This window comes from Ailuropoda melanoleuca, chromosome 8 (assembly GCF_002007445.2).
Source record: "Ailuropoda melanoleuca isolate Jingjing chromosome 8, ASM200744v2, whole genome shotgun sequence".
NCBI lineage: Eukaryota > Metazoa > Chordata > Mammalia > Carnivora > Ursidae > Ailuropoda > Ailuropoda melanoleuca.
In genome coordinates this window covers 61241735-61254359 of record NC_048225.1, presented here as the reverse complement: position 1 = coordinate 61254359, position 12625 = coordinate 61241735, and the positions used below count along the sequence as shown (strand labels likewise).

Sequence of the window (12625 nt, the reverse complement as noted above, 5' to 3'; positions counted from 1 at the left end):
CATTATTTGTTAAGCAGAATCTAGAAGTATAAACTATAATCAGTGCTCTTATTTAACTGGGTAAATATCTTCATATATTTTCAATCTCATTTATCTAATGAGTGAGGCACTCATGTAGTATATATCCTAATAGTAGAAAAATAAAGATTAAATTGGAGGCTAGGTTTAGTGATGTGCTATACTAGCCCTTTATATTGTAGGAAGTTAAAGGCATTAAAATGTTAGTCACCTGATGTGTATCTTATATAGAGTTTTAATCTTGCTCTTTGAGGTGTGAATGTCATTGTTGAACTGCATTAACTAGGCTGATACAGTTATACAGTGGTATAACATTAAGCTGTAAGTACAATTTAAAAAAACCATCTCATTTAGCTCTGGTAAAGATCGTACAAGTAAGTTCGTTGTCATTTTCAGGCTCCTTTTTTGATCATTTCTATTGGATAGATTCTGAGCTATCAGAGAATGCGAATTTGAAATAAATATTTTACGTTAAGCAACTTATTTTCAGTATTGGCCTTATCTTGATCCTAACTGGTTTCTTTCTTATGACAGGTTGAGCGTCATAGAGAACATCTTATTAACTACATTATATTTTTGAGAATAACACCATTTCTGCCTAATTGGTTTATTAATATTACATCCCCTGTGATAAATGTGCCATTGAAAGTTTTTTTTATTGGCACTTTTCTAGGTAAGGCCTCTGGTTCATGCTGTGTTAGAACTTGTGTACATACCTAACAGTGTCCAGCTGGGCTATGTTTCGTGTTCTTTGCACACATGCCAGCACCATATATAACTCTTGGGCACAGAGCCTGGCACACACAAATAGAAATGTTTGTTGGATTGTGTTGATTTAAGTATTTTTGTGTTATTTATTTCTTTTAAAGAAGAGCACTTTCTATTGGGATATTTTTATAATCATAAAGATTTGAGCAAGACTTTATTTAACTCCGTCCTCTCCCTTGGTGGAGAGAAAAGAAAATCAAGGTGCCCTTTTTGAATAGTTTACTCCCTTATTGAACTTTAATGTTCAGTAGAAAGTTGATCCTGTTTTTCTTTTTATTTACATCAGTATTTATTATGGGCATTTACCAACAGGAGGGGGGAAGCAAGGGTTGATAAAATGTTCTTGCTTTCAAGGAGCTGGCACTTCATTTTGAAATTAGTGGACATAAAGATTCATTTATATATTTTGTGAATTCTGATGGTTCTTTAGTAAGAGTATTCTGGTTTTCTATCAAATTTAATTTGAATTGTTTAGGTACCAATGAAATAAACAGATTTCTTTTGTACTGAGTATCTGTTAAAGTTTAAGTTAGTATTTCTAGGTCTTGAAAAGAATAATCAAAATCAGGTTTTTTTTTGCTACTTTAAAAAAATTCATTGACAAACTTAAAAATCTTAGCAGGGATAATTTTGGATTTTGTAAAATAATGTTACATTCATGGAATCAGAAGAGAGAATTTTTATCCCTATCTCCTTATTTTACAGGTGGAATACCTAGAGATTTAGTTAACTTCAACTTGGTCTAAAGTAATTTTTCCAGTTTGTTCTGGTTTTTAATAAAATGTAGTTGTGCCACCTATGCTGTTGTGTAAACTGCTCTTACTCATGTTTTGAGTCTCGTTCTCTTTCCGAGTATCTCCTACCGCTTCATTTTTAAGTATGTTCTGTCAAGGATGAACGACAATCTACTCAATCTTATTTTTGAACATTTAGATATAAATTCTTTATATGGAAATAAACGTGAGGGGCTTTAAGCTAAATTACATTTTTCCAAAATGGAGATCTGTATATTCTTATAAGAAATTTTATACACAGAATTTAATTTTTAAAAATTTAAATATGGATTTATTTGAATCATTTAAAATATTACCTAAAGTTTTCGAATAATGTCAGTGCTGAGTTCTGAATAATTTTGTGAATATAAAGTATATTATAAAATCTTATTTTTCAAAATGATTGTTTATGTTTTTATTTTTCGTTTTAGGTGTCGCACCTCCCTCTTTTGTAGCGATCAAAGCAGGAACAACGCTGTACCAGCTTACAACAGCAGGGGAAGCTGTTTCCTGGAACTCAGTATTCGTTCTAATGATTTTGGCTCTTCTTTCTATTCTGCCAGCCATCTTCCAAAAGAAATTAAAGCAGAAATTTGAATGAGAAATCATCTAGGTTTTAGTTTTATTATCATCATCATCATCATCATCATCATCATCATCATCGTCATCTCAGGATTGGCAGGTTTATGTGTTAAAATCACCTCTTCAGTAATTGAAATGAGTTTGTAAAATAAAATTTCCTATCACACAGTTAAAATAATTTATGTAAGTGGCAATGGGGAGAAGAAAGTAAAAATGGAAATTGATGTACTATGAAAAGTACTGTCAATAGTTACGATAGACACCTTCTAAATTCCTACTGCAGGGTAGCTATAGATACTAAGTAGCAGCGTAGTAGGAAATTCTTGATCCAACTGATTCAACTTAATATATTTCATGAACTGGCTGTACATACTTACCCTTGACTTGATAATTTAATATTTTTCTCTCTTATCCATTAATAATAACTAAAATAGGGAAAGCAAATACAAAATAAAAAAGCAAATATTCTAGACTTTTAAAAATAGTATTACAGTTCTTGCTAATGTTAGTCTACCGTAAGAGCATAAACTTGAAAACTAAAGCTCAAAAGAGATTTATATTTTCTTTTTTTAACTTTGAGGTAATAGATTTGTTTAGAAGCTGCATGTTGGTGGATTACTGAATTTGGAAAGGATATCAAGTTATATCTATTTTCTAAATTTTATTTTTGTTTTTCCTGTTCTAGATTATCATGGGTTAGTCTGAAATTTAAAATTCTGGCCAGTCTATTTTCATCTTTTTTTCTAGCTTTCACAGTATTTCCACTGTGCATATAAAAATGGCGAGTACATGATAATTGTATTATATTGGCGTTGATAATTTATATTCAGATAATATTTTGTTACACAGTTCCCTTTACTATCTCAGAAGGGGATCAAAGAAAAGCAAATATTCAAAGTATGCAGTTTTTAGATGATAGATTAATTATATTACTTTATATTTTGAGACTGAAGCAGTGGCAGCGCAACACTTAAGTGGTTAAATATAGTTTATTTGTTTCAATAACTGAAAAATTTACCTCATTTATTTATTGGTCTGGTCATGAAAGTATGTATTATGGAATTATCCTTTTTATGCACGATACACTATAAGAATGCCTTGTTTCATTTTTATTGATGGCTTTTTTGTTTGGGACTGCTTTTGATTAATGCAGTTACCCAATTTAGTGTTTTTACCTTTTATAACTCAAAGTAAAATTAAATTCTCATGTGGTAATTACTATATTTAAATGGTCCTAGAAGAATGAAACAGCCTTTTGCTGCTTGCTTACTAGTAATACCCTTGATTTCTTGATTCTAGGATATAGCTGATCTCTAAGGTAAAGTACTGTCAGTTTTACCTTCACCCAAGACTGTCATGTTGAAAAGTACTTCAGCTGTGGGAGAAATCCTTGTATGTTCTTATTGTGAGAGGAATGGTCATCCTCAAAGCCTGTTTCTACTACATAATGTGGACTGATTATTTTTTCTATCACAGTATTAACAAATGGATTTATTGTAAATACAAAGAAAATATATTAATATAGTATTCTTATGTCACCTGGCCTTTTCTGTGAAATTATTTATTGTCATTTCTAGCAAGGTTTTTCTTCCTTCCTTATTGACCAGAGATTGAGTGATACAGCTTTTGTTATTTTTACAAACGAACTTAAAACATAAGTTTTTTTGGACAACGTTCACTAAATATTACTGTATAAAATGTAACTGAGTACATTTTTAACAGACTTTTAAAAATAAAAGTAAGAGCTTGGACTCAGGAGAAGCCTATTTACTCCAGTAAATAATACTCTATTCTCAGAGTATTATCCCTCTCCTTACCATTGATTCTTTCCCTTTGCTGATGATTCTTTTCTGAGTTTCTTAGAAAACTGAGCTGCCACTTAGGTGGGGTGTTTTCTTCTCCCAAGAGAATAGCCGGTCTTTTTCAGTTTCATCATCATTGACTGTACCCTAAACACAGTCAGTGACCTGTATTCATGGATTTACAGACGTGGCCTGATACCGGATGTAGATTCAAGCTCCAGCCGCATCTTGAAGACAATTACATGGTAGTAACCACCAGAGAGCAAGTATGTACAGTGGAGAGGCGAGCAGGCTGACCGGGAAGCTGACACACTGAGACCGTTTGCCTTAGTTAATGGCCTTTCTCTGGAGTTCTAGTACTTTGAGTATAATATTTCCAAGATACTTAATAAATGCAAATTAAAGTGTAGTAAGAATAAATTGTACTGAAGAAACTTTAATGTAGTACTTGGGATTTATTTCATAGAAGTATTTGTGTTAAAAAAAAAAACAACAACATTTTATTTATCATGACCTGAGCTGAAGGCAGATGCTTAACCAACTGAGCCACCAGGCACCCCCTTCAGTTTTTTTGAAAATGGGTAGAATAAATCAAAAGGGCTGAAGCTTCCCTGGTGTGTAAGTGATCATTCACGGCTTGTAGCTTAGATGTTTAGAGCATGGATCATAGTGTAATTTCATTTTTTTTTCTTTTTTTTTTTCCTTACTTAGGAAAAACTTTCTAGGCCGGGTGACTTTAGGCGAATATTGTTTAAGCTCTAGGCCTCATTTTTCTCATCTGGTACAAGTAAGCAAGTGAGTTCTAAGGTCCAGGTTCCTCATAGCTCAGATATGATAGAATTCTCTGAAATTAATACAGAAGATTAATAAGCCCTTCTTTTTTTTTGATTTATTTATTTGAGAGAGAGAGCATGCACAAGTTGGGGGGAGGGAGAAGGAAAAGCAGACTCCTCACTGAGCCTGGAGCCTGACTTGGTGCTAGTCGTGGGGCTCAATTCCAAGACCCTGGGATCATGTTCTGAGCTGAAGGCAGACGGTAAACTGAGTGAGCCGCTCAATTGCCCCTATTAATAAGCCCTTCTAATTATGTTTCAACCTCAGCTGGGCTATGGGATGCCCAAATAGCTGGTTAAACATTATTTTTAGGTGTGCTTGTGATGGTGTTTTTCAGAAGAGATTAGCACTCGAATTAGTGGTCCCAGTAAAGCAGATAGTCTTTCCCAATCCATTGAGGGCCAGAATAGAACAAAATGGTTGAATTCATTCTCCCTGATGGTGAGCTGAGACATTGATCATCTGCCCCGGCACTCCTGTTTCTCAGGCCTTTAGACCTGGACCAGAATTGACATTGTTGACTCTCAGGCGTTTCAACTATGCCACTGGCTTTCCTGGGTCTCCAGCTTGCAGACAGCACATGGTGAGCCCTCTCAGCCTCCATAATCATGAACCACTACCTTCTAACAAATCTCTACGTACACACACATCTCAGTTCTGTTTCTCTGGAGAACCCTAATTCAAGGTTATAGGCAGCTGTTAACTGGAGATGTGAAATAGCAATAGATACTGCAGAGGAAAATTGGGACTTCTGGTTAGAACATGCCAAACTGTTACAGAAGTAAAGGCTTTGGAAGTGATGAAGAAATAGTGATGGGTACAAAACAGAATTTGTCATCAAGAATTACATGCGGTGTCAAAGGTACAAATGCTCATGTCACTCCTGGTATGCGTGACTCCTCATAAAATATTTGGTTACATGGATAATTGTTAGAATTTACATATATAGCTTCTGGGTACACAAAAGCAGAAAGGAAGTAAAATCTCTATGTAAGGCTTGGAAGATTTTGCATCAAGTCATGTGACAAGGATGCTATGGGATGCATCCTGGAACAGCAGTCCTAGCTAGATTTAAACCCTGTAAGCGTGATTTTTAGTGAAGTATAGAAACTAAGACCATCAAAGGCCTGAGAGGCCCTCTAATCTTTCTTAGGGATCCAACTTGGGGTGGAGAAGAAGCTGGATGAGACACTGGTCGTCTTCAGATAACAATTCTAACCAGCGTTGTTGGGAAGGGAGGCCTCAGTTCAGACCTGAGTTGGAATTGATTTCAGAGGCCCAATGAGTAAGATTCTGGGCAGTGGAAATAAACACACTCCCTTTTGGTCAAAATACTGCCTGAATACTACCCTGGACATCAATTTACTTCAGCCGTGAGTGTGTGGGAAGTCTTGGTTACAAACAAAAGAGAAGCCTGGCGGGCTAGGCAGGGATGGGTCTGAGAAAACAAAGGGCTGCTTGTGAGCGGGAGGGTGGAGGTGTGGTAGGGGTCAACACTAACCCACCTGTTACTGTTACGGTAAAGCTGGGCGGTGGGGCTAGGCTGCACTCGAGTCCTGGTACTTCATGAAGTGTGGTTATTAGTAAGGTTCATTGATTGCAAGCAACAAAAACTACCTCTGGCTTGAACAAAAGGACGTTTATTAGCACCTCTGGAGGCCAGGACCTAGAAACACCGGAATGGCCTCAGCAGGATGGAAGTCAGGCTACTGACTACAGTTGTCTTCACCTTGTCGTCACTTGCTCAGCATTCACATTCCAGGGGTCACATGCCCCCCACGCAGCCAGGGGAGAGCAGAGCACCTGACTATACAGTTCCCCCAGACTAAGGCGAAAAAAAATTGGGATGCTGACAGGAAGGGCAAATGAAGTCAAGGTGACTAAGGAGCAGCAAATGGGAAATTAGAAACGAGGAGCTGCAGTGACTGATCCCAGTGAGCAGAAAGCTTGGAGGTCATACATGCCACGTCCTTTCCCCTAACGGTGACAGAGACTCTGAAATGAGACCCTGAGACCGTCAGGAAGCCCATCTGTGATAGGCCTTCTTGGCATGGGACAGAGACAAAAGGGAGACAGGGTTCTGAAGGTGGGGAGAGTGGCAGAAGACCTTGCCTGGGAACTCACCCAATTCAGGGCTTTTGCTGTTTAATCCAATAAGAATATGTAATACAGAATTCTAAAACTGAAAGTCCCCCAATTTTGTCTGTCAATCTTTATCCTAAAAATGGCTCCATTCATACAACCAGTTTTTTATGCTGAACGGTAGCCATTATTTATTCTTTCTTCATCTAAACACAGTTCATCAGCAAGACTTCCTAATTGAACCTCCAGAATTCTTGAATCTAATTTCTTCCATCTTTACTGCTAGCGTCCTAGCTCATCCAAGTCCATCATTACCTTTGACCCGAAGTACCTTAATAACCTCCTTGTCTGCCTTGTCCCGAGCCTGCCCTCCCAAACTCCGTTTTCTACACCACAGCCAGCACTGTCTCTTAAAAACTCATCTATCAAAATGGTGAACTAGCACCGCCTGCTGGCTTCCTCCCCAAAATCAACCTGAGGGACAATGGAAGCCAGAGAGAAGTCAGCAGCAAATACCATGAGAAACCCCTGGGGAGGAGGGAAGCTTTAGTTAGCCGTGTGTGTGTGTGTGTGTGTGTGTGTGTGTGTGTGTGTGTGTGTGTGTGTGCGCCTTCCCAGTATTAGCAGCTCTAGCCATGGGAGGATTAGAGGGCAATGAGACAATGGGGCTTTGAAGTTCTATTTTTCCCCTTCCCGCGTTAAATGGTAACTCAGACTCACTATGTGGCCAGAATAACAGGGTAGTGCAAACCCCTGTCGGGGTGAAGAATCGGTGAGCATCACGTCTCTCTCCCCGCTCCTCCGTCCAGGCCTGGGCAGTCATAAACTAAGGAGACGCCTCTTACGCTGGGGTTTCTTCCCAACAGCTTGTAGGTTAAGTCCCTGGCCAGAGGCATGATCTAATAGAGTGCTAGTGAAAGGAACCCTGTCTGAGGCTTTCCACCCTGGAGCTTATTCCATCCTTTGTCTTTAAATTCACGGAGAAAGGCGTGGTGGCTTCCCTTCAGCCCCTCCTCAACGCTATAAGCAGAGAGTAACTAGTACTAGAAGAACCTGAAGTCGTAAACCAAGATAATTAGACACCGAAGAAGAACAATCACTATGAAAGAGAGACAATACATTGAACAACGTATAATATTTAAGGCAGAAGTACTGGATGAGATACTTTTAAAAATGAACAACATATTCAAGATGATAAAGATACTAATATGATGTAAGAACAAGAAATCAAAGAACTAAGTAATATTAAGTATGATATATGTAACCATTGAAATAAACAATACAGGGGGTGTGCCTGGGTGGCTCAGTCAGTTAAGCGTCAGCCTTCGGCTCAGGTCATGATCCCAGGGTCCTGGGATGGAGCCCCATGTCGGGCTCCCTGCTTAGTGGAGAGCCTGCTTCTCCCTCTCCCTTTGCCTCTCTTCACTCCCTACCCTCCCTTGTGCTCTCTCTCTCTCAAATAAATAAATCTTAAAAAGAAAAAAATGCGGGGATGCCCGGCTGGCTCAGTCAAAGGAACATGCGACCCTTGATCACATGAGGTCATGACCTCATGACCCTGAGGTCATGAGTTTGAACCCCACATGGGATTAGAGATTACTTAAATAATTTTAAAAAAAGAATACAATAGATGCATACTTAAAACAAAGAAGCAAAAATTTAAAATGAAAGAATTGGAAAATACACCAGGTAATTTTATTTTTTTTAAGATTTTATGTTTTTTTAAAGATTTTATTTTTAAGTAATCTCTGCACCCAATGTGGAGCTCGAACTCACAACCCTGAGATCAAAAGTCGCATGTCCTACCAACTGAGCCTCTACTAGGTAATTTTAAATCAAAAGAAAGCTGGAGTAGTAGTCTTAACATTTGACAAAATAAGCTTAAGCACAGAAATGTCGGAAGTAGTAAAAAGCATATTTTTTACTGGAAAAAGGAAGAGTAGAGTGGACTACACAATGATTGTAAGTGTAAATGCATTAAAAACACAGCTTCAAAACATAAAAACACAACAACCTATAACGGTGGGGGAAAATGGATAAGTCAATCGCAGTTGAAGATTTCAACACATATCTTTCAGAAACTGATAAGCAGACCAAAAATAAGCAAACATAGACTATATGAACGATAAAATAGTAACTAAAGCAACATATATGTTTGAAATACATGTAGAATTACGCACCTAAAGAAGCATGCTTTTTCTGAACACACACAAATCTTTACAAAAATGGATGACAGCATAATACATAGAATTGTTGAATCACGATGTTGTACACCTGAAACTAATATAACATTGTACGTCAACATTACTTCAATAATAAAAAATATATATACTTTATTTTTTTTTAAAGATTTTATTTATTTATTCGACAGAGATAGAGACAGCCAGCGAGAGAGGGAACACAAGCAGGGGGAGTGGGAGAGGAAGAAGCAGGCTCATAGCAGAGGAGCCTGATGTGGGGCTCGATCCCAACGCCAGGATCACGCCCTGAGCCGAAGGCAGATGCCTAACCGCTGTGCCACCCAGGTGCCCCCCAAAAATATATATACTTTAAAGAAAAGGAAGCCTAAATAAATTTCAGTGATATCAGACAATATTTGTTGTCTGGTCTTTACTGCAGTGAAGTTAGAAAACTAATAACAAGGGGCACCTGGGTGGCTCAGTCAGTTAAGCGCCTGCCTTGGGTTCGGGTCATGATCCTGGAGTCCTGGGATCAAGCCCTGCATGGGGCTCCCTGCTCAGTGGATGGTCTGTTTCTCCCTCTCTCTCTCTGCTGCTCCCCCTGCTTGTGCCTGCTCCTGCTCTCTCTGACAAGTAAATAAGTTTTAAAAAATGGTAAAGGGGTGCCTGGGTGGCTCAGTCATTAAGTGTCTGCTTCAGCTCAGGGCGTGATCCCGGCATTCTGGGATCGAGCCCCACATCAGGCTCCTCCGCTATGAGCCTGCTTCTTCCTCTCCCACTCCCCCTGCTTGTGTTCCCTGTCTCACTGGCTGTCCCTATCTCTGTCAAATGAATAAATAAAATCTTAAAAAGAAAGGTAAAAAAAATTAATAATGAAAAGATGACTTAAAAATCCAATTCGTCTAGTAAAGGAAGCCATAAAGGGTATTATAAAATATTTAAAATTGAATGGTAATAAATATCCTACATGTTAAAATTTGTGAGACACAACCAGAGAAGTACTTAAGTGAAAATGATTAATTTAAACATAGTTAGGGGGTGTCTGTCTGGCTTAGTCAGTAGAGCATGCACTCCATCTCAGGGTCTTGAGTGCAAACCCCACAAGGGCATGGAGCCTACTTAAAAAACAAACATTTTTAATGCTTTAAATACATCAGAAAACGAGAAAAATTAAAAGTTGAAAACCAATCAATGCAATCGACCTTATTAACAGGCTAAAAGAGACAGTTCACATGATCATATTAATTGATGCAAAAAAAGCATTTGGCAAAATTCAACAATCACTCATGATAAAACTCTCAGAAAAAATAGGAGAGAAATTTTCTTCCTTTCTTCCTTCTGTCCGTCCTTCCATCCTTCCTTCCATCCTTCTTCCCTTCCTCCCTCCCTCCCTCCTTCCCTCCCTCCCTCCTTCCCTTCCTTCATTCTTTGTGGATTTTATTTATTTACTTGACAGAGAAAGAGAATACCAGCAGGAGGAGTGGCAGAGGGAAAAGGGGAAGCAGGCTTCCCACTGAGCAGGGAGCCTAATGTGGGGCTTGATCCCAGGATCCTGGGACCAGGACCTGAGCTGAGCTGAAGGCAGACACTTAACTGACAGAGCCACCTAGGCACCTCTGAGAGGAACTTTTTCAACTTGATAACAAGCAACAGCTAACTTCAAAACGATGGTTAACAGTATACTTAATGGTAAAAAAATTTGAATGTTTTCCCCTAGGATCAGGAACAAGGCAAGGATGTCCATTCTTGTCATGTGTCATTCAACACAGTGCTGGGAGTTTTAGCTAGTGAATTGAGAGGTAGGAGAATGAATACAAGGCATACAGATTAAAAAGGAAGAAATAAAACTATCCCTATATGCACCTGACATGTTTATTTACTTTGAAAATATCAAGGAATCAACAAAAAAACTTCTAGAATGAATAAGTGAATTCAACAATGTTGTATTTCTATGTACTAGCAATGAACACATGGAAATAGAAATTAAAAGTATAATATAATGTTTAGCCACTCAAAACAAAATGAAATACTTAAATACTTAGGTGTAAACCTAAGAAAATATATACAGCACTTGTATGCTGAAAACTACACAATGCTGATAAATCAAAGGAAGAGAGACGTACCATCTTCATGGATTGGAAAATTCAACATTATAAAGTTGTCCATTCACCCCAAATAGGTCTATAGGTTTAATGCAATTCCCATCAATATCCCAGCAAGATATTTTGTAGATATAGACAAGATTATTTTATTTTATTATTTATTTATTTATTGTTTAAGTAGGCCCCATGCCTAGCAGGTAGCTCAGTGTAGGGCTTGAACTCACAACCCTGAGATCAAGACCTGAGCTGAGATCAAGAGTCAGATGCTCAACCAACTGAGCCACCCAGATGCCCCCCACAAAATTTATTTTATTTTATTTTACTTTATTTTATTTATTTTAAGATTTTATTCATTTATTTGTCAGAGAGAGAGAGCACAAGCAGAGGGAGTGGCAGGCAGAGGGAGAAGCAGGCTCCCCACTGAGCAGGGAGCCTGATGTAGGAGTAGATCTCAGGACCCCGGGATCATGACCTGAGCCAAAGGCAGGTGCTTGACTGATGAGCCACCCAGGCGTCCCCAGACAAAATTATTTTAAAAATTATATGGAAAAACAAAGGAACTAGAATAGCTAAAATAATCTTAAAAAATAGAATAAATTGGGGGAATCTTCCCAATTTTGAGATTGAGATAGTTACAGTAATCAAAATAATGTGGAATTGGCAAAGGGATAGATATATAGATCAAGGAAGCAGGATAGAGAACCCAGAAAGAGACCCACACAAATATGCTCAACTGATTTCTGACGAAGGTGCGAAAGCAATTAAAGAGAAGGAGGGTAGTCTTTTTAACAAGTGGTGCTGGAGCAATTGCACATTCATAAGCAAAAAATGCAAAACAAAGCAAAAAACAAAAACCTTTACCTAAACCTCAAAACTAATAAATAAATTAACTCAAAATTAACAAAAAACGTAAATGTGAGATGTAAAACTAAAACTTCTAGAGAAAAACATAAGAGAAAATCTTTGGTAACTAGAAGCAGGCAAAGAGTTCTTAGACTTAACACCAGAAGCATGTCCATAAAAGAAAGAATTGTTAAGTATACTGCAAAATTTAAAATGTTTGCAGGAGGCGCCTGGGTGGCACAGCGGTTTAGCGTCTGCCTTCGGCTCAGGGCATGATTCCAGCGTTATGGGATCGAGCCCCACATCAGGCTCCTCCGCTATGACCCTGCTTCTTCCTGTCCCATTCCCCCTGCTTGTGTTCCCTCTCTCGCTGGCTGTCTCTATCTCTGTCAAATAAATAAATAAATAAAATCTTAAAAAAAAAAATGTTTGCAGGACACCTGGCTGGCTCAGTGGGTAGAACATGTGACTCTTGATGTCGTGGTTGTGAGTTTGAGTCCCATGTTGGGTGTAGAGATTACTTAAAAATAAGATCTTTTTTTTTTTTTTTAAGATTTTTTAATCTCTTTATTCGACAGAGATAGAGACAGCCAGCGAGAGAGGGAACACAAGCAGGGGGAGGTGGGAGAGGAAGAAGCAGG

General features: G+C 38.2%; 1 protein-coding gene across 5 annotated transcripts in view; it reads left to right on the top strand.

The window, feature by feature from the left end:
• TMEM41B (transmembrane protein 41B) overlaps window positions 1-4383 on the top strand; it is a 38919-nt gene extending 34536 nt beyond the window's left edge. For 4 of the 5 annotated variants that reach the window (XM_034666540.1, XM_034666541.1, XM_034666542.1 and 1 more), the window contains 2 exons: window positions 553-691; window positions 1991-4383. In XM_034666540.1, the coding sequence (XP_034522431.1) occupies window positions 553-691; window positions 1991-2160 (309 nt within the window). In that variant the 3' untranslated portion in view covers window positions 2161-4383. The remainder of the gene's footprint in view (window positions 1-552; window positions 692-1990) is intronic. The other variant, XM_019796328.2, reaches the window with a different exon arrangement.
• The last annotated feature ends 8242 nt before the right edge of the window (window positions 4384-12625 follow it).